Source organism: Prunus avium, chromosome 8 (assembly GCF_965620075.1).
Source record: "Prunus avium chromosome 8, drPruAviu1.hap1.1, whole genome shotgun sequence".
Taxonomy (NCBI): Eukaryota; Viridiplantae; Streptophyta; class Magnoliopsida; order Rosales; family Rosaceae; genus Prunus; species Prunus avium.
In genome coordinates this window covers 277985-296260 of record NC_142291.1, presented here as the reverse complement: position 1 = coordinate 296260, position 18276 = coordinate 277985, and the positions used below count along the sequence as shown (strand labels likewise).

The 18276-nt window shown below is 43.2% G+C and overlaps 2 protein-coding genes across 2 annotated transcripts; both read right to left on the bottom strand.

Moving 5' to 3' along the window:
* Nucleotides 1-462: 462 nt before the first annotated feature.
* On the bottom strand, nucleotides 463-3248 carry ATWHY2 (WHIRLY 2). The gene is made up of 8 exons (XM_088245118.1): nucleotides 3096-3248; nucleotides 2221-2312; nucleotides 2016-2113; nucleotides 1823-1915; nucleotides 1637-1731; nucleotides 1340-1413; nucleotides 943-1031; nucleotides 463-824 (listed from the first exon to the last, which is right to left on the bottom strand). Exons 1-8 carry the CDS (start codon nucleotides 3128-3130, stop codon nucleotides 705-707), a joined length of 696 nt encoding a protein of 231 aa, XP_088101244.1. The 5' UTR covers nucleotides 3131-3248; the 3' UTR covers nucleotides 463-704.
* Nucleotides 3249-4117: 869 nt separating this feature from the next.
* On the bottom strand, nucleotides 4118-6113 carry NAC070 (NAC domain containing protein 70). The gene is made up of 3 exons (XM_021957270.2): nucleotides 5948-6113; nucleotides 4899-5179; nucleotides 4118-4819 (listed from the first exon to the last, which is right to left on the bottom strand). The coding sequence occupies exons 1-3, from the start codon at nucleotides 6111-6113 to the stop codon at nucleotides 4118-4120; spliced, it is 1149 nt and encodes a 382-aa protein (XP_021812962.1).
* Nucleotides 6114-18276: the final 12163 nt, after the last annotated feature.

The window sequence follows — 18276 nt, the reverse complement described above, 5'->3', positions numbered from 1 at the left end:
TTTCATAAACACATTATTTGTTTATTTACATGCAAGTTTTTGTCTCTCTTTCTTTATCAGCTGCTGGCTCTGCCGATAGAGATGTTAAATTAAGATGCACACTTGCTCTTGGTACATCCCAAAATATCTTTTCCACGGGAGCAGAATCCGCCCAACGGAGGTGTAAATGTGGCGTTACAACTCCATAGGCTTGGCACTCATTTTGGTCATATTTTTCATTCATAAAAAGACATTTATGATTCACTTTTTAAGACTGCACGCACCAAACCAATTCTTGTATAACAATTGGTTTGGTGCTACTAAAACGAACATCCCCAAAGTAACAGTCTAATCAGCTAGGTATACGAATTTCATATCAAAAAATAATTAATCTTGGCCCAATTTATATAATTAGTCACTAATCAAATCTATTCATTAATCAGAACCTTTCATTTCTAAGGCTGCAAGCAAAACATCCCCATAAATCAGCTCAAACCCACCAGTTTTATCTTGAATATAGAACATGCTGAAAATAGTCACTTGAGCATCTTAAGCCAAAAATGTCTACACCAGGTCAAATAAGCTTTTGGCAACAGATCAAAATACACTATACACGATAAGTCCATGCTAAAGCACACAATCTTGCAAGTCCACGGTACTAGGAACAAAAGTTTGCAAGTCCAAGTTTCTTAAGCTTGACATAGATGAGAGACTACAGGTGGACTTCATCTATCCCACTCATCCAAAAGTTGTGGAACCACTTTTGATTGTTGCCGTCCTACACCTACACCTGTCGGCATATTGCTCATCAACCTATCCCAACCCATGATGTGGGGCAGCGCAAACTGCACAAGAAATATTTGTTTTTATTACAAGCACAAGAATTAAATCAATACATCAAAATGCATATCCCTAATTATTATCCCAGTTATAGGAAACTTTATATTCATAGTCATGTCATACACTGCAAGCAGTCTTCATAACAGCAAATTCAGCAGCTGTGACAGGAACTATGAAATTCTCTTTGGTTTTGAGGAGGTTGTTTACAACAGCTGTCACCAAAAATTGGGGGCACAATGTCAAATGTAGATAGCATCAATCCCATATATCTCTATAGCCGCATGACTAAATGAAGCAAAAGTACAACTTTAGACCAAGGTTTAGTAACTAAAAGCACACGGAATCTTTACTCAACGCATCGAAACTTCAAATCACTTGCTCAAATTTAAAACAACACTTGATAAATCGCAAACTCAATTTTTTTTCAAGAAAATGTAAATACAAGCAGATAATTCACTTAGTAAGAACTTCACATTCATTTAAGTACACAAGGGAATACAAGAAGATATAGTGCACTTACTCAAAGAAACCATGTAGCCACTGCCATCTGCATGAGACTTAATTGATAAGCTCTTCCTCACTTGACCAGCATTACTGTAACATGAATTGCTCATTAAAGCCAATTACTATCTATTTCCCGAAAATAATAAACAATTTTAAAGAAAACAAAAACAAGCGATGCTTTCACAATGAAACAAAAAATGATGCCCTCTGAAAATTGTTTTATCAAAATGCAGTTCTTTCCATGAGGTAAGAAAAAACAGAAAACACCCTTGTTACACATGTTTCCACAAAAGTAGCATGTCAGAAAATCAACCTTGATTGCATTGAGGGATCATGAAAAAATTCACAAGAATCGTTGGGACCCAAGCTTATCAGAGAGCCAACCTCCGTTGCTGATAAAGCAAACACCTAACGAATGTCATTGAGATTACTTAGTTATTTGTAAAGTAAACAAAATGAAAATCAAGACAATGTAAATAAGAACCGCTATGGAAACTACCTGTCTCTTTTCCCAGTCATACTTGCGCTCGCCAATGGCAGGAGTGAACTTCAACATGACAACACCACGCCGACCAACTACGAGACCTCCAGACTACGCAATATATAAAGAGATGAATGAGGAGATACATCCTTGAATCCCTTCATAAGAAGGAGCTCAATGAAATTATGAATGAAAAAGTAAAGATGCACACTTCCAATTTGGTGAATGTTGGGAGAACAGGACTGAAAGAGAGTGCAGCTCTTCCTTTGTAGATATGAAAAGGAGCATGTACATAATCAGCACTAGTTCCTGCAGGTTCAGAAACAAAAGAACACAGATAAGCAGAGTAAACTTTATCTAACAGGAAAGAAAGATGTAAGAGATAAAAATTAAAATTGATTGTTTAAACAAGTTACCTTTAACAGAAAAACTCTTACTGGCAGTTGAAAAGCTGGTGCTATGTGTATGAGCATGCATTGATAAAGCACCTCTAGTGGAGAACTGGTTCCTTTTTCAACAAAGAAAATCAGAAAAATACTAAGAGACGACACGAGGTTACGAAGATAAATCCTAGGAACGGGGAGCGTTTGAAGTGTTGTTAGAGTTAGCCAATTCGATGAAAAACCATTCAAAAATTGATAAAATTTACCTTCTTAAGAAACAAGTATAACATCATTTTCACCTAAAATTAGGACCATAAGAAAAAGGTTGGACCCATTACAAGAACCGGGTTTCAGCAATTTTAGGATAATGCTCCAAAATTGGAAGCTGATAGTGCCTATAGAGCTAAACATGGAAGAATTTCGGCCTTTCAGGTCATCTTCTTTCTTGTTAATTCTTCCAAGAGTAACAAATGAACAGTCAAGTAGGAAATAAGACGAAATCAATCAAATGGCCAATTCATGCGAGTGTGGGTGTCTATCAGGTGTGTTAGAACAGAGTAAAAGTTCAATGTTTATGGGTACCATATAATGAAAATCAGAATTTCAACATAACATATTATTATAATACAAATAATATATATATAGACAAAAGATTGACAAAACAAAAGATTGCAAGTTTGCAACTCAAAGTTTCAACCTTTATTTCCAACACACCTATATTATACAGGAAACTTACATCGACTGACTGATAAAAAGGAAATCTTTCATTTCTTAGCAGCCAGATTCATACGATTCAAGCTCAGTTACTCGACAAGGTAGATTTTTCAGGGTTTAAGGAAAATAAACAATGGGTTTTTTCTTTTCAAAGTAAAATGAAAAAGAGAAAAGAAAGAAAAGAGAGTTGGTACCTGTAGGAGGACAAGAGGCGCAAAACCTTCATCATCTCTGCTGAACCTAAAGACCTCCGAACCCGAAGTCCGAACTTGTCTCTCAAAATCTGAAATCAGAGAATGCAGCGCTTTGTTGCTTTTGGTTTAATTTCGAGAGGGGGCAAATGAGTTTTATATTGGCGCACAACACGACCCGCCGTTTCCTGGCTTTCAATCTTACAAACAAACCCAACGCTACATGTCGTTGGTTTTAAGGGTGAATATTATTTTATTGGGCTAATGTCAAAAAACACTCTATATATTTGGGGTGGTTCTTAATATCGACCTCAGGTTATTAATTTTATCAATTTACACCCTTACGTTTACAATATCGTCCAATTTCATCATTCCGTTAAGTTGACCGTGTGGTTAATTTAGTTTATAAAGAGTTGGTGGACCATTTAAACGAATAATTTAGTTTATAAACCAAAATGTAAATCATGTATAAGTTTGAGAACCATTTGAGTAAATAACTTTTGTAATTAACGTCATATATATGCATACACTTTTGTATTGTAATTGTTTAAGAACATATGTACGTACGTACACTGTTATAATTGTCTAACATAATTATAATACATACAGTTTTGGAGGACTGCAATTGTCTTATCGTATAAACTTGATTCCTTTGATTTTGTACCTTGTGGAAAGGACAGTGTACCGTTGCAAGCTAATAAGAGCTGCGATGGATTGGGTGTGCTGATCATTTTCATGTAGGAAAAACGTGTCATTTCAATCAAGTACAATTGAGTATTATATTAAATAATTAATTCAAAATTTACACTTAATTAAGAATCAGAAAAACGTCTAGCTAAAAGGAACAACTATATATTCATAATATATTCCTTCAATCGCTATCGAGTAATTTGGTATATTTTCGCTTGATATACTCACAATATTAATATATAGATAGGGTTAGAGCCATTCTTAGTTGCCATGGGTAACTCTCTAACCCATCTTTCTAATAATAAGATTCCCAACAACACTTGCGGCCGTTATTACTATTTTCCATAGCCCCAAAAATCCATCTCTCCACGCAAAGACAGGTGGTTATTAATTTGGGTGACGGAGGATGCAGCAGCATTTGCATCCTGATCATACCTTGCTCCTTTCGACGACGAGTCTTGATCATTTCCGAGATGAGACGTAACAAGGCGGTCGAGCATCGCCCATTCATTCATGCCGCCCTGATCATGATGATCTCTTCCACCATCACTTCCACCTCCACCTGCAACCATTGGTGCTTGATTTGGTTCGCACGTCCCAACTTCCAACCCCGGCTCACACCCTTGGTACCGGAGGTTCTCACTGCCACTCTCACAGTCTCTAGGGTTTGTCATGAGCTGCTTCACCATGCCGTGGCCCGGGGAGTCGTCGGAAGGGAGCTGAGTGTAGTCGTAGCCGGCGAGGGGCTTGTGGGTTGCGATTAGGGCTTGGGGTTGGAAAAGAGAGTACTGAGGGGGTGGTTGGAGGTGGGCGTAGTGAAGGTTTGGGTTGTTTAGTTCGAAGGCTTGGCTGTGTTGTTGGCGTAGCAAGTATTGGTTGTCTCTGTGGGTATGCATGAAGGAGCGAGCTTGGTTGGTGCTTGATGTGTTGTTGAGCTGTTGATGATCCGATGAGTTCATGCTCGAGCTTCCTCCTTCATTCCCAACCTTGAATAAGTTCTTCTTCTTGAATACCCTGCAGATCACCCACCCATCTTCCTGCATTTTTATAAGGTTATATATATTTGTGCTTGCAAATTAAAATCTCTCTCATTTAGTTAATGTTTTAAAGACTTACACTAGATAAGTTTCCTTGAGGATCATCACCATCTTCAAGGCGATACTCATGCATAATCCAGTCGGTCTTTTGGCCATGGGGAGCTCTCCCTCTGTAGAAAACAAGGGTTTTTCTCATGCCAATCTTCTTGAAGGTGTTTCGGATGCACTTGTCCCGCCCTGTTGCCTTCCAAAACCCAGCATTTGTCGCCCTATTTGTCCGAGACCCTGTTGGGTACTTCCTGTCCTTGTGGCTGAAAAAGTACCACTCATTTTGTGGTGTCGATCCGATCCTACATCTCTCTATACGTACATACATACATACATAAACACACCAAAATTAATGAAATAATTAGAGAGGTATATCAGATTGTATTAGGAGAAACTAAACAAATAGTTAAAGTATAACATAGGAGCATATTGCAGATTAATGTGTTGAAGTCGCTTCATTAGTATATAAACAAGGGCCTCAAAGAAATGCCCCGCCATTAATTGTTCTTAGCTAATTTTATCACAAACTTTTTATGTGGCACAGAGAGAGAATGTGCATACCCTGGTCAATTGGTTGACTCGACTCACTACACGAGAAAGCTATAGCCGTATCTTGAAGAAAGAGCAGCTAAATAAGGACAGGGAAAGATTTACATAGAAAAATCTTGAATCTTACGTAGATAGTTCGACCAATTCATTTTGATATGGCAAATTGAGCAACTTTATTTTTATGGAATTGAGAAACTTGTACAAATCATTATATTTTATCAATTTTACTCGATCTATTCTAGAATAATGTGAAGAAAAAAAATAACAAATTTGCTGATATATTTGATCAATTATATGTTAAATTCTTGGTATGTGTGTGTCTATATATTACATATATATTCGACATATTAAAAAAAAATTCTAACCAAAACCAATTAAGATCGAGTAAAGACAATCCTTGAAGGAAAGATCAATCATTCCAATCCCGTTCCTAGCACACTACATATGAAGCTCTTGGCAAAACTAGATTATAATTAAGCTCAAGATATAACGGTACTGCAAACAAGAAAATTAATTGACAAGTTTACATACCTTGCAACTCCCAAGGTTCCATCTTATTCAAGTCCACCTCTCTAATGACCTCCATGTCAAACTTCTGAAACGACACCTTCTTCTTCAAATAGTAGTGAAGCAGCTCTTCGTCTGTCGGATGGAATCGAAACCCCGGAGGCACACCCCCAGTCGATGAATTAGCCATATCCCTAGTTAATCACCAATCTCTTTCGAATATATATGTTGCACTCTCAATATGTATATATCTACAGCAATATTGCACTAACAATTAAGTTAGCTAGCTTTGCTCTTCTCTCTCTCTCTCTCTCTCTCTCTCTCTCTCTCTCTCTCTCTCTCTCTCTCTCTCTGTATGTGTGTGTGTTGAGTTTGAGCAATGAATCAAATTTTACGTGGAGATGGTGTCATGGGGCTTAAATATCATGATGATTGTCAACGGGGGGGCTTTGATTTAGGGGAAAAGGTTGACGGCCGGTGACTACGCCGACGGGGATGGTTAAAGCTTTCGTAAAAAGCAAGTCTATGGAATGAGACTATATGGCTTTTGTCCTATAATTTACCCTCCCTGCCTTCTTCATCACCTGCTTCTATGGAGAGTGGTTCCACTCTCCAATCAGTTAGTCAATAACACTAAAGGATTGTCTTCCTTCCTCCATCTCCTATTATTTTTCTTACACATTAATTCTCATTACCCTTGGGACCTTGTCATATGTGACCATGTCTCACTACCATATATTTGGGATCACTCTACTTACTAGTTAGTTATCAATTGAATCATATTTCAACAACTACTACATGGTGATTTGTTGTCAGATTGAAGTATTGAGGAAAAGGAGAGAGAAAGAAGAAGAGCAAAGGAAAATCAAATCCAACAGTTGATTTTAGAGTTGAAAATAGTCAAATACATAGAGATAATTCGTTCTAAAAATGACCAAAGAGCCACAATAATAAAGATTTAGTTCGTCGGTTCAAAATAAACTCTCTCTTACTAAATTAAGCAATTCTAATAAATTTCCCTACAAGGTATTCGAAAATCAAAGCGTGTAGGAACCTACTTATAAATGATTGAAAATGTCATAATTTGAATTAAGGTTACCACATTGCTAGAAATTGTAGATATAATAGTTGGTTGAAAATGTGAGACCTAAGCCAATGGCCCTCATCAAAATCTGAACCCTTGAATTTGATCATATATATATTATATAATACATTCCATCACGCGCTCCACAGTGACTTTGGAGCAGCTCTTGTTATTTGGTTTGTAATTAGTATAGAGGAAGTATTTAAAGCAAGAAACGATCCCGAGAAAATAAAAAGTAATATAATTATGAGATACTTGATTGTCTCCAAAGCAAGGCTTGGAAAAACAGCTACTAAACCTTCTTGGGATTTTCGCGTTTGATTGGACGGCCGCAATTTTATATGCATTATTATTAGCTTTCATAATTTTGGGTTTTGATCTTAAATCTTAATAATATCAAACAGTTGGAGATGCAGTCGCCATAGCTGGGGCTCGATGGCACATGTGAATCGTGATGTGGGGGGGATCACCTTCAAAGCCTTCAGATTAAGTCGCTTGATTCAATTGCACTCTTCCTTTCTGTTTTTTGTTTTTGTTTTTGTGGTTTATTATCCTTTCGATACGGGTCTACCCTCTGCTTATCATTATATATTGAAGGATCTCTGAGGCTCTATTTGGAGTGATTTTCTTTGACGTACAATCTAATCAAGCCATGAGAGATGAGATGAACAACCACGAGTGTAGGCTTAGGCTTCGGCTTAGCTAGCTATAGTAAGTATGCCACATGCATGATAGCTCAGTATATGACTCCGTGTATCATAGATATTTCATGGAAACTCCATTTTTCGTATGGTTCATGCATTTTCATATTCAATCCATCGATATCATGATCATGTCATGTTCTTTGCTTGAATGCAATAAGGCTATATTCTCTGTCTTCAGCACCATGAACAAAGAATTAGGGGTGGCGGAGTCAGAAATTTTATCAATGAGGGTCAACCTTAAATAGCGAGAGTGAGAATTTTGCCTAATTGATTGACTCATTCGATTAAAGAAATCATGAGAAGTTTTAGGAATTAAGAGGTGTTTATGTGGTAGAAAAAAGATACTACTAAAGCCAAGAGGGATTTTGTAGTGTACTTTAATTGTCATAGGATTTAAATAGTAAACAAAGAAAATGAGAAAGTTAGTAAACTCAAAAGATGAGAAACGTTAGTCATGTAATATAGAAAGTAATTCAATCAAATGCAACACATTCAAAAACAAATTATCAAAGGGTTAGAAGGGTCAAGTGACCCTTGTAGGCCTTAATTGGCTCCGCCTATGAGGGTGATCATGGTCGGTTTGGTTCAATTTAAACTGCAAACCATACACTTACCCTCAATAAGACATGACAATCTAAATTGGTTGGTTCGGTTTAGGTCATAAACTAATAGCACAACTGAACCAAACGATGCGGCCGGTTTGGTTTGGTCATTTCCTCCATTACATATATCAAAGAAAGTATTATACCGTAAATTGAATAATAATTGAGAAAAACGTTTTAATATTTAAAATGGTGGAGATAATCTCAGAGAGATGTCCTCAAATTCAAAAGGGTTCGTATGAATTTCACTTTTTGATGTCTAAATGTTTCCTGTCATTATGACATGAAGCATGTGGAATATGGTAACCGATTTCGACACACCCGAATCAAATTCAAAATTCAAAAATCCGAAAATTTCGAAAAAAATTCTGTAAGTTAATATGGTAAGGGAAAAATAGTAATTATAAATCATATAAAACCAAAAAAATAAATAAAATCTTCTCTAATACTCTATCGTCTTATTTATTCTCACTTCTCCAATAATATAAGAGGTCAAGGCCAATTAGTTTATCTTTCGATCCTCCATCATTATATTATATAGTTAGTTAATGTCTCCAGAAATGACAAAGCTGTTGTGGCTTCTAGATGGTGTGATTGGGCGATTTTAAATATTAAGGAGTATTAATGCAAATTAAAGTACTTAACTCAAGTTTAAACTTCGATTAAGAAAAAGACTCAAAGTTAACATAAAATAAAATTGATCATATATATAATATTCAACATGGAAGATATCCAACTCATTGCAGGCATTCATATATATATTGTCACATATCCACGTGTATAATTAACATGTAACAACAATAACTACAACTCCACACGACGAGATATAGAATCTTGTGTGAGCTAAAGGCAAAGTGGCTTAACTCTTACGTAGTTTTGATTGAACATTAAAATTTGATGACAGCTATAGTACTTGACTAAACAGATGTTGTATATTATCTAATGCCTGGGTGCAACCAGTTACTGTTGCTTTTGATATATGGATGTTTGGTCAATTTCTTAATTAATTATTTGTTTAAGTATGTAGTTTCTGGAAATCTAGCTAAGCTAGCAATTGTCTAACTTTCTCAAACTGTTTTGCATAGCACAGCCAACACAAGCATAAAAACTTTTTTGTAACGGGAATAACACTGTTTGTACCATATCTGACCCTCCGCTCGTACAACGACACGTGGATCTCATAAACTCGCCCAAGCACCCAAGGCCTCGGACAATCGGCATAGGCTACTGATGATATTGTCTCAAAGCAGCAAAAGATCATTACAAGCCGGACACAGCCTACAATCGGTATCCCCTACCGATTCTGCAGAATCAACCTCGAAGCACCCGCCTGAAATATCTAAGGACTCGTGTCAACCTCATAGGGCCCTCCCACGAGTCCCACATCGAAAATGAGCACTAAGAGCATACTAAATGCCCTCTATAAATATGCCCCTCCCACTACAATACAGGGGTAAGACTTTTCAGCTTGACTTTTATACTTCTATATGGTCAACAGCAAGAGCTCTTAAAACAACAAACTTACTTCAGCATCGGAGGGTCTTAGGCTGGTTCCACACCGGTTCCATAGACCTTACGAATCTCGACCTCTTTCTATTCAGGATCAGCATCCAAGGACAGGAAGAATCGGCATCCAATACTCAATCGATCTCTCGATCGTCCATCCCATTTGTAAGTTGCACTCATCTCCATCTGTTCAGTTTTTAGTGCCAACAGATTGGCGCCGAACACGTATGAACGTAGTGTTTTTAGGAGGTAGAATAGGATTTGGATTTTAGCACAGCCCTTAGTGTACGTTCGTGTGTTGTTTGTAGATGTCAGATACCGAATCCGAGCGTAGGCGTAGTCCGAGGGCATACGAGGATGAGTCGTCCTCGGGGAGTTCTGCCGAAGAGAGTGGGAGTTCTGAATCTGCGAGCTCTTCGAGCTGTGAGATAGTGGAGAGGGCAGGAGAGCGTGCCGAGGCTGGGGGTACTTCAACGAGGGTGCCTGGGGGTGATGAGCCTTCGACTTCGGGTCGTGAGGCCGATGGGGGTGGTGTCTCTGTTGCCGTTCCAGGGGAAGGGGTGCTAAGGGTCGTCAGGGGTAGGCAACGGATCCCGATGGCGAAGCTGACGGAACCTGTGTTCGGAGTAGATGACTTAGAGCCGAACACACTGACCGAATCCGAGTTGGCGAAGATTCGGTCGGAGTACAACATTCCGGAATCGGTAGGGATGCGAATTCCGGAGCCCTTAGAGTCGCTTAGTGATAATGACAAGGGGGTGGTCTTCTTCACGGATGTGTTTAAGCATGGCCTTCGGCTACCGTTAAAGCATTCGGTGCAGAAGATCCTGGCGGCGATCGGTTATGCGCTAGGGCAGTATAACCCAAATTTTTGGATTACGCTGCTCGGGACGATCACAGCGTTCAGCTTGGCCGGTGAGGGGGAGCCAAGCTACGAACAGTTCGCCCAGCTGTACAGTGTGACGAGGGCGAAGAGTGCCGATCATGGAGGGTGGGTTCAGTCCAACTGTCTCTCGGCAGGGCAGCGTGGGCACTTTGTGGTGGGGGTGCCGAGCTCTCAAAAGACGTGGCGCAAGCGTCGAGTGATTGTCTCCGGTGATTGGGAATCGGCACCCGGAGCTATCGTTGAGAGGAGGATTCCTACGTCCTTCCAGACAGTCGGTAGGGTAGAACCTGCCGTTCGGCAGGGTTAATAGTGGTTTTTTTTTTTTTTTAATTTAATTTAATTTTATTTTTATTTTTTACTGACCGTTGGTATTTTGGTTTCAGTGTCCTTGAAACGGCCGGCCGCACCGATCAGAGAGATTGAAGCAATCGAGAGGGTGAGAGCGAAGATTGCCGAAGAAGATCGGTTTTGTAAGGAGCTGCTCTACTTCCGGAATCTGTTCAAGGCAGGCCTGATCGGTAGGGCCGAACACGATCGGAGGGTGAAGGAGGAAGAGGAAGAAGAAAAAAGGGAAAGTAAGAGATGCCGTTCGGCAGGGTCGGTGTTTTCGAGTTCCCCATGCTGCCGTTTCCTTTCTGACTTCGTGCTTTTTCTGTTTTGCAGTGGCAGGAGGGAGGCCTATGAGCGAGGCGACGAGGAGGCGTCTGGAGGGGCAAGGGGCGCCAAAGTCGAAGAAGGTTCAGTCCCCCGGGCCGAAGAAGAGAAGGACGGCAGGGCCAGCGGGAGGGGCGTCGGCTGATGAGCAGACGGTGGCTGACCGCCGCAGGGAGAAGAGGGCGGCGGAGGCAGAGGTCATTCGGGAGGCCCACCTCCAAATGACGGGCAAACGGCAGATCGAGGGTCCCATCGATGTGACGCCGTTGCCGAAGCGGCCAAGGGGCCCGAACGAGGGGACATCGGTGCTGATCCCTAATGATGAGGTGGAGGGGGAGGAGGGACCGGTTAACATCGCGTGTCCTCGGAATGCTGTGCCGTTCATCAACTGTATGATTGACGGTGCCCAGATGGAGCTGGCTGAACTGGAGCAAATGTCAACGAAGACGCTGCGTGAACAAACCGGTCGGGCCTTCCGTCTCCAAGCAGCGGTAAGTGTAGGATTTGTAGCTTCTTAAGGATACTTTGATTCGGCATGTATTAATGTGTCCGTTGATGTGGCAGGCTAATATGGACATGTGGCTCTGCGCGAAGCGAGCTGTGAATGCTGCCGAACGGTACCAAAAGAGGTTTGAAGAGGGCCGTTCGAAGATCGCTGATGCCGGAAAGATGCTGCAGGAGGCGGACCAGCGTGCCGAGGAGAATGCGGCCAAAATTGCTGAGCTGACGTCGAAGCTGGCGGCGACCGAGCTGGACGTGGTGGCTGCCCATGAGGCGAAGGCAGCGGTAGAGGTGGCAATGGATGCGGCCGAGCGGTCGCATGCCAGGGAGCTGGTAGAGGAGAAGGCGAAGGCCGTTGCGGACTACCGATCGTCGGAGGAGTTTACGCGTTTGGTGGATAGAGAGGTCATGGAGCAATGTGACGACTTTCTCTATCGAGTCAAACGGTACAATGCTGACAAGAAGCTGAACCTGAACTTCCTCCGGGATCCACCACCGCTGCCGGAAGGGGTGACCGAAGAGATGGTGGAGGCCTACAAGGGCGAGGATGCCGAGGCCGAGGAGACCGATGACACCGAATCCAGTAGTGAGGAGGAAGAGAACCTCCCTGTGCCCAATGCAAGTGGTGCGCCGGATGCCGAAGCTTCGACCAATGCCGAGGATGCAAATGCCGGTCCTGGATGTGAAGGTGCAGCCGATGATGCCGAACGCCAAGCCCCTTAGAAGTTGCTTGTAATTATTTTGAACATGCCGAAAGGCGGCGTGTAAAGACAAATGGCCCTTCTGTGGTATTTTATTTATCAATGTGAAGTTTGTTTCGGGTTAATGTGTTATGTCCCTTAATTCTGTATGTGTGCATGTCGTATGTAGAATATGTTTGATATAATATTGCTGAATGGTAGTGCCGTATGTATAGAATAGGGAGTTCCAAATTAAACCGATTACAAAAGTGGATGACCGAAGGTGACGACCGAAGGTATGACCTTTGTGTACAGAGGTGATGACCGAAGGGGCGTTCACTTGTAGTAATATTTGAGATGTTCTACATTCCAAGGGTGGCCGAGGGTTTGACCATCGGTACCACGCAAACGGTAAGTGCCTGGGCGGCAGATGGTGACAACTTCGTAGGGACCTTCCCAAGATGGACCAAGGGTGCCGTCGTTGGAGTCCTTGGTGGCGAGGGAGATTTTGCGTAGTACCCAGTCCCCTACTTTAAACGATCGGCGTCTGACGCGCGAGTCGTAGTAGCGGGAAGTCCGTTGTTTGTAGGCGGCATTCCGAAGCTGAGCCTGGGAACGGTGTTCCTCAATGAGGTCCAGGTTGAGAGTGAGCTGGGCTTCGTTTTGCTCTGGCTCGTAAGATGCCGTTCGGCACGAGGGTGCGTTGATCTCGACTGGAACAACGGCTTCGGAACCGAAGGCAAGGGAAAATGGCGTCTCGCCAGTCGACCGTCGGTAGGAGGTATTGATGGCCCATAGCGCTTCCGGAAGGAGATCGGGCCATGCTCCTTTAGCTGTCCCAAGCTTTTTCTTCAGCGTCTTCTTGATGATCTTGTTGATGGCTTCGACTTGGCCGTTCGACTGTGGATGTGCTGGGGAGGCGAAGAACAGGTTGATGCCAAATCGGTGGCATAGGTGCCGGAACTGAGAGGAGTCGAATTGTTTTCCGTTGTCGGTGATTATTGCGTTCGGGAGGCCGAATCGACAAATGATATTCTTCCATACGAAATGTTCAACCCTGGCTGCAGTGATTGTTGCCAAAGCTTCGGCCTCGGTCCACTTGGTAAAGTAGTCGACGGCGACGATGGCGAATTTGACCTGTCCCTTGCCCTGGGGCATAGGGCCGATGAGGTCTAAACCCCATTGGGCAAAGGGCCATGGGCTAACAATCGGAGAGAGTGGTTCGGCAGGCAGCTTTGGAACGGAGCCGAAACGCTGGCATTGATCGCACTTCTGGACCAGGGTGGTGGCATCGGCATGGAGAGTCGGCCAGTAGTACCCTTGCCGAATGGTCTTGAAAGCCAATGATCTAGCCCCAGAATGGTTCCCACAGGCCCCCTCGTGAATCTCTCGTAGGACGTAGTTTCCCTGCTGCGGGGTCATGCACCGAAGCAATGGTAAGGAGTGACCACGCCGATAGAGAATCTGATTCAGAAGGAGGTATCGTGCCGATCGGCGGCGGATAGTCGTTGCTTCAGATTTGTTGTCAGGCAACGTGCCGTTGGCGAGGTAGGCGTGGATAGGATCCATCCAACTGGGATCCTGCCGAACGGCATGTACTTCGAGGTCGGTGGTACTGCGTCGAGTGAGGACCTCGATCGGCACATGGCGCCCTATGTTGTCGTCGATCGCCGATGCAAGACGTGAGAGAGCATCGGCGTGGCTGTTCTCGGATCTGGGGATCTGTTGAACTTGGTACGCAGTGAAGTGGTGCAGCAATCGGCGAGCGTGTGTCAAGTAGGCAACCATCGAAGTGTCCTTGGCTTCAAATTCAGTCAGTATCTGGTTCACGACAAGTTGTGAGTCGCTACAGATCCTGAGTTGCTGAGCGCCCATTTCTTTAGCGAGCCGAAGGCCTGCCAACAGAGCTTCATATTCGGCTTCGTTGTTGGAAGTCCGGAATTGGAATCGGATGGCATATTCGATGGTTGTCTGGTCAGGGGTCTTGAGTACCAAGCCGGCTCCGCTGCCCTGTCGGTTGGACGAGCCGTCCACGTAGAGAGTCCAAAGTGGAATCGACGGATTAAAGATTCCCTCGGTCGGGTGGGCGACTGGTACCGTCGTAGATGAATCGGAGGCGGCGTCCTTCGGAACTGGCCCTTCGGATGTGGTCAACTCGGAGATGAAGTCGGCTACAGCCTGTCCTTTCTCGGCGGGACGAGGGTGGTAGTGGATGTCGAATTCGCCGAGCTCGATGGCCCATTTGACTAGCCGACCAGATGTCTCCGGTCTCTGGAGTATCTGGCGCAGAGGCTGATTGGTGAGGATGGTAACGCTGTGAGCCTGAAAATATGGCCGAAGCTTGCGTGCTGAAAGGACGAGAGCGTAGGCGAGTTTTTCCAGCTCGGGGTACCGAATCTCAGCGTCTTGCAAGGCATGGCTAGTGTAGAAAATGGGGAGTTCGATGCCGTTCGGCTTGCGAATGAGCACAGAACTAAGTGCCGTTGCCGAAACCGAAAGGTAGAGGATGAGTTTTTCGCCGGGAAGAGGAGTGGATAATAAGGGTGCTCTGCTCATGTAGGCCTTGAGATCCTGGAAGGCGCGATCGCATTCGGCAGTCCAGACAATCTGTCGTTTGCTTCCTTTGAGGGCCTTGAAGAATGGAGCGCACCGATCGGTAGCCTTGGAGATGAACCGGGCCAGAGCGGCGACGCGCCCAGTCAGACTCTGAATTTCCTTCTGTGTCTTTGGAACCTGCATGTCGAGTAATGCCTTGATTTTTTCAGGGTTGGCCTCGATTCCTCGTTGGCTGATCATGAAGCCGAGAAATTTGCCCGAGGAAACGCCGAAGGCACACTTGCTCGGGTTGAGGCGCATATTGTACTTTTTCAAGACGCCGAACATGAGCGAGAGGTTGTGGAGATGAGAATCGGCCGTTCGACTTTTGACCAGCATGTCGTCCACGTAGACTTCCATCGAGGTGCCAATGAGGTCGGAAAAAATTTTGTTGACCAATCGCTGGTATGTCGCCCCAGCGTTCTTCAGGCCGAACGGCATGACTTTGTAGCAGTAAAGTCCCTTGTCGGTGATGAATGCCGTGTGTTCCCGATCGGTAGGGCTCATGAATATCTGGTTGTAGCCTGAGTATGCATCCATGAAGCTGAGAAGTTCATGGCCTGCCGTGGCATCCACCATCTGATCGATTCGTGGCAGAGGAAAGCTGTCCTTTGGGCAAGCCTTGTTTAAATCGGTATAGTCCTGACACATTCTCCAGGCGCCGTTTGATTTTTTGACTAAAACCGAATTTGCCAGCCAAATTGGGTAAGTTATTTCCTGGATGAAGCCAATGGTCCTTAGTTTGTCCACTTCGAGCCTCATTGCTTCATACCGTTCGGCATCGTAGGCCCGCCGTTTCTGCCGGATGGGTTTGAAAGTGGGGCAGATGCTGAGCTTGTGACTGATGACGCTCGGGGCGATACCGGGCATATCGTCGTATGACCAGGCAAAGACTTCTGCATTGGTGCGCAGGAAGGTGATAAAATCGGCCCTCAGTGCCGGACTCAAGGTTGTACCGATTCGAACTTGTCTGTCCGGTTGTGCTTCGGAGAGGGTGACTGATTCTAAATCTTCGGCGGGTTGCGCTTGCGGGGTTACAGCCTCATCTCGGGGGTCATCTGGTTTGTCCGCCCCCATGCCGTTCGGTACGCCCAAGCTGGTGGCGACCGAGTATGTTTCGCGAAGCGCAGCCCTTGCCGATTCCTTGGTTGCCGAAACGTAACACGTCCGTGCACTCAATTGGTCCCCTCGCACTTGGCCGACGCCAGCGTGTGTGGGAAACTTGAGGAGGAGCATGTGTGGTGACAGCATGGCCTTCATTTTTGTGAGCGCCGTCCTGCCGATGATAGCGTTGTATGCCGTTGGGCAGTCGACCACTAAAAAATGAGTGTAGAGGACCGTTCGTCTGGGGATGGTACTGATCGGTGCATATTTACATATCATTTTGTACCCTTCTAATTTATGATTTGGTTATGTTTTTGAGTTAAACTTATGCTTTTAATAAGTTTTGTGTTTGTTTCAATGTAATAAACTTAAGGACTCACTAATTGCATTTTGGAGACAAGTTAGCTCAAAACGGTGTCTGCAGATCAGTCAACTTCACGGATTGGACTGTACTTGCTCAAGAAGAACCAGATGATGAGCCATATATCATTGGAAAGATACAGAAGTCTAGTTTCTGTATAATTTTACGGTTCATGATTCCGAGTCTTCTAGAGAAAGTTATACATGTTTTGGCAACTTAAGGTCAAATTCGGCAGCATCTGCGTTACTGGGCCAAATATCACATTTGAAGGCCTTCCCGATTTTTCCTTGAGTTGGGCTGCATATGCTTGGAAAGATAATTCAAAGAGCTTCAAGATCCATATTTGTCCAGATTTTTCAGATTGGAGCCACAAGCCCAAAATGAGCCTACAAGCTGGCTGCAATGCATTGTCATGCATGACATATGCATGATGATGTGTTGTTGATTGTGGGAAAGTTTGGTGAAGCATATTCAATACCTATTTTTGAGTGGAATTTTGCAGCAGCCAAATGAATTAATTGAAGTTGAAGTGGATGATGCAACACTAAGCTTAATGACAAGAAGAATTGTTTTCAAATGCAATTGTGTGTTAGGTTAAGTTGGTGAATTAAGTGTTGTGTGTTAGGTAAAGTTAGTGTGTTTAGAAAATTCAATTGTATAATTCAGATTTTCACTTCCCCTAGGCCTATAAATAGGGAAGTTCTCTAAGCTTGTAATCACACCCCAAGGGGGGGAGCTCTCAAACACTTCTCTAGAGCTCCCTTCCCTTCTCTCCCTCAAATTCTCTTAGTTTCTCTTTCTAGTTTTCAATTGTTATAATGAGATCTTTGTGCTGAAATTCTCCTTAAGTTTTTCCAAGTTCTACTTAATTTTCATTGTTATGTAAATTCTTTTCTTTAGTTTCAAGTTTGATTAGTTTCCAAGTTTCAATTATGATTTTTGTTCTTATTCATTATGCTTATAAGTTAATATGCTAGTTTGAATGATTGATCACCATTTAGGCTTGCATGTTAGCTATCTTGGTTTGAATTAAGACTAGACACCATGCTTTAATTCGAATTGAACTATGAATAGGAAGAGTATGTATGGACATTCGACAACAGGGATTAGATACATGCTTGGTTGTTTAAATTGTTCTTCTATGCTTAATGGGTTCCTAATGCTTAATTTTAGGTTAGACAACAAATGATCAAATTAGGGAATTAGGAACACAAGGTTATGACCAAACACCATGGCTTAATCATACTTTAGCTAGAATCAATCCGTTAATCTAATTGAACTTGGGAACTTATCTGCTTGAGTTAGTTATTTCTTTCTTCCTTGTTTTATTTATTTCCTTTCTTTTTCATTTCTGTTTTGTGTAGGGAAACTAAATTGGATCATTCAATCACCAATCCCTGTGGAATCGACCTTGCACTTACATACACTAAACTACCAATGGTTCGTGCACTTGCGAGTATCACAAGTTGAGGATGCAGCTTAATCCATTTTGGTGCAGCTGTATCTACGCAACAGGTACCGACGGCGAATGGGAGCTGGACACTGCCGATTGGTTCAACCACGTCGCCAGAGAAGCTCAGGAGAGGGGTGATATCCTTGTTCAGATGCCGAGGGTCCACGCCGAGGGCGTTGAAGGCGTCGGCGAATAGCACGTTGACCGAACTGCCGGTGTCGAT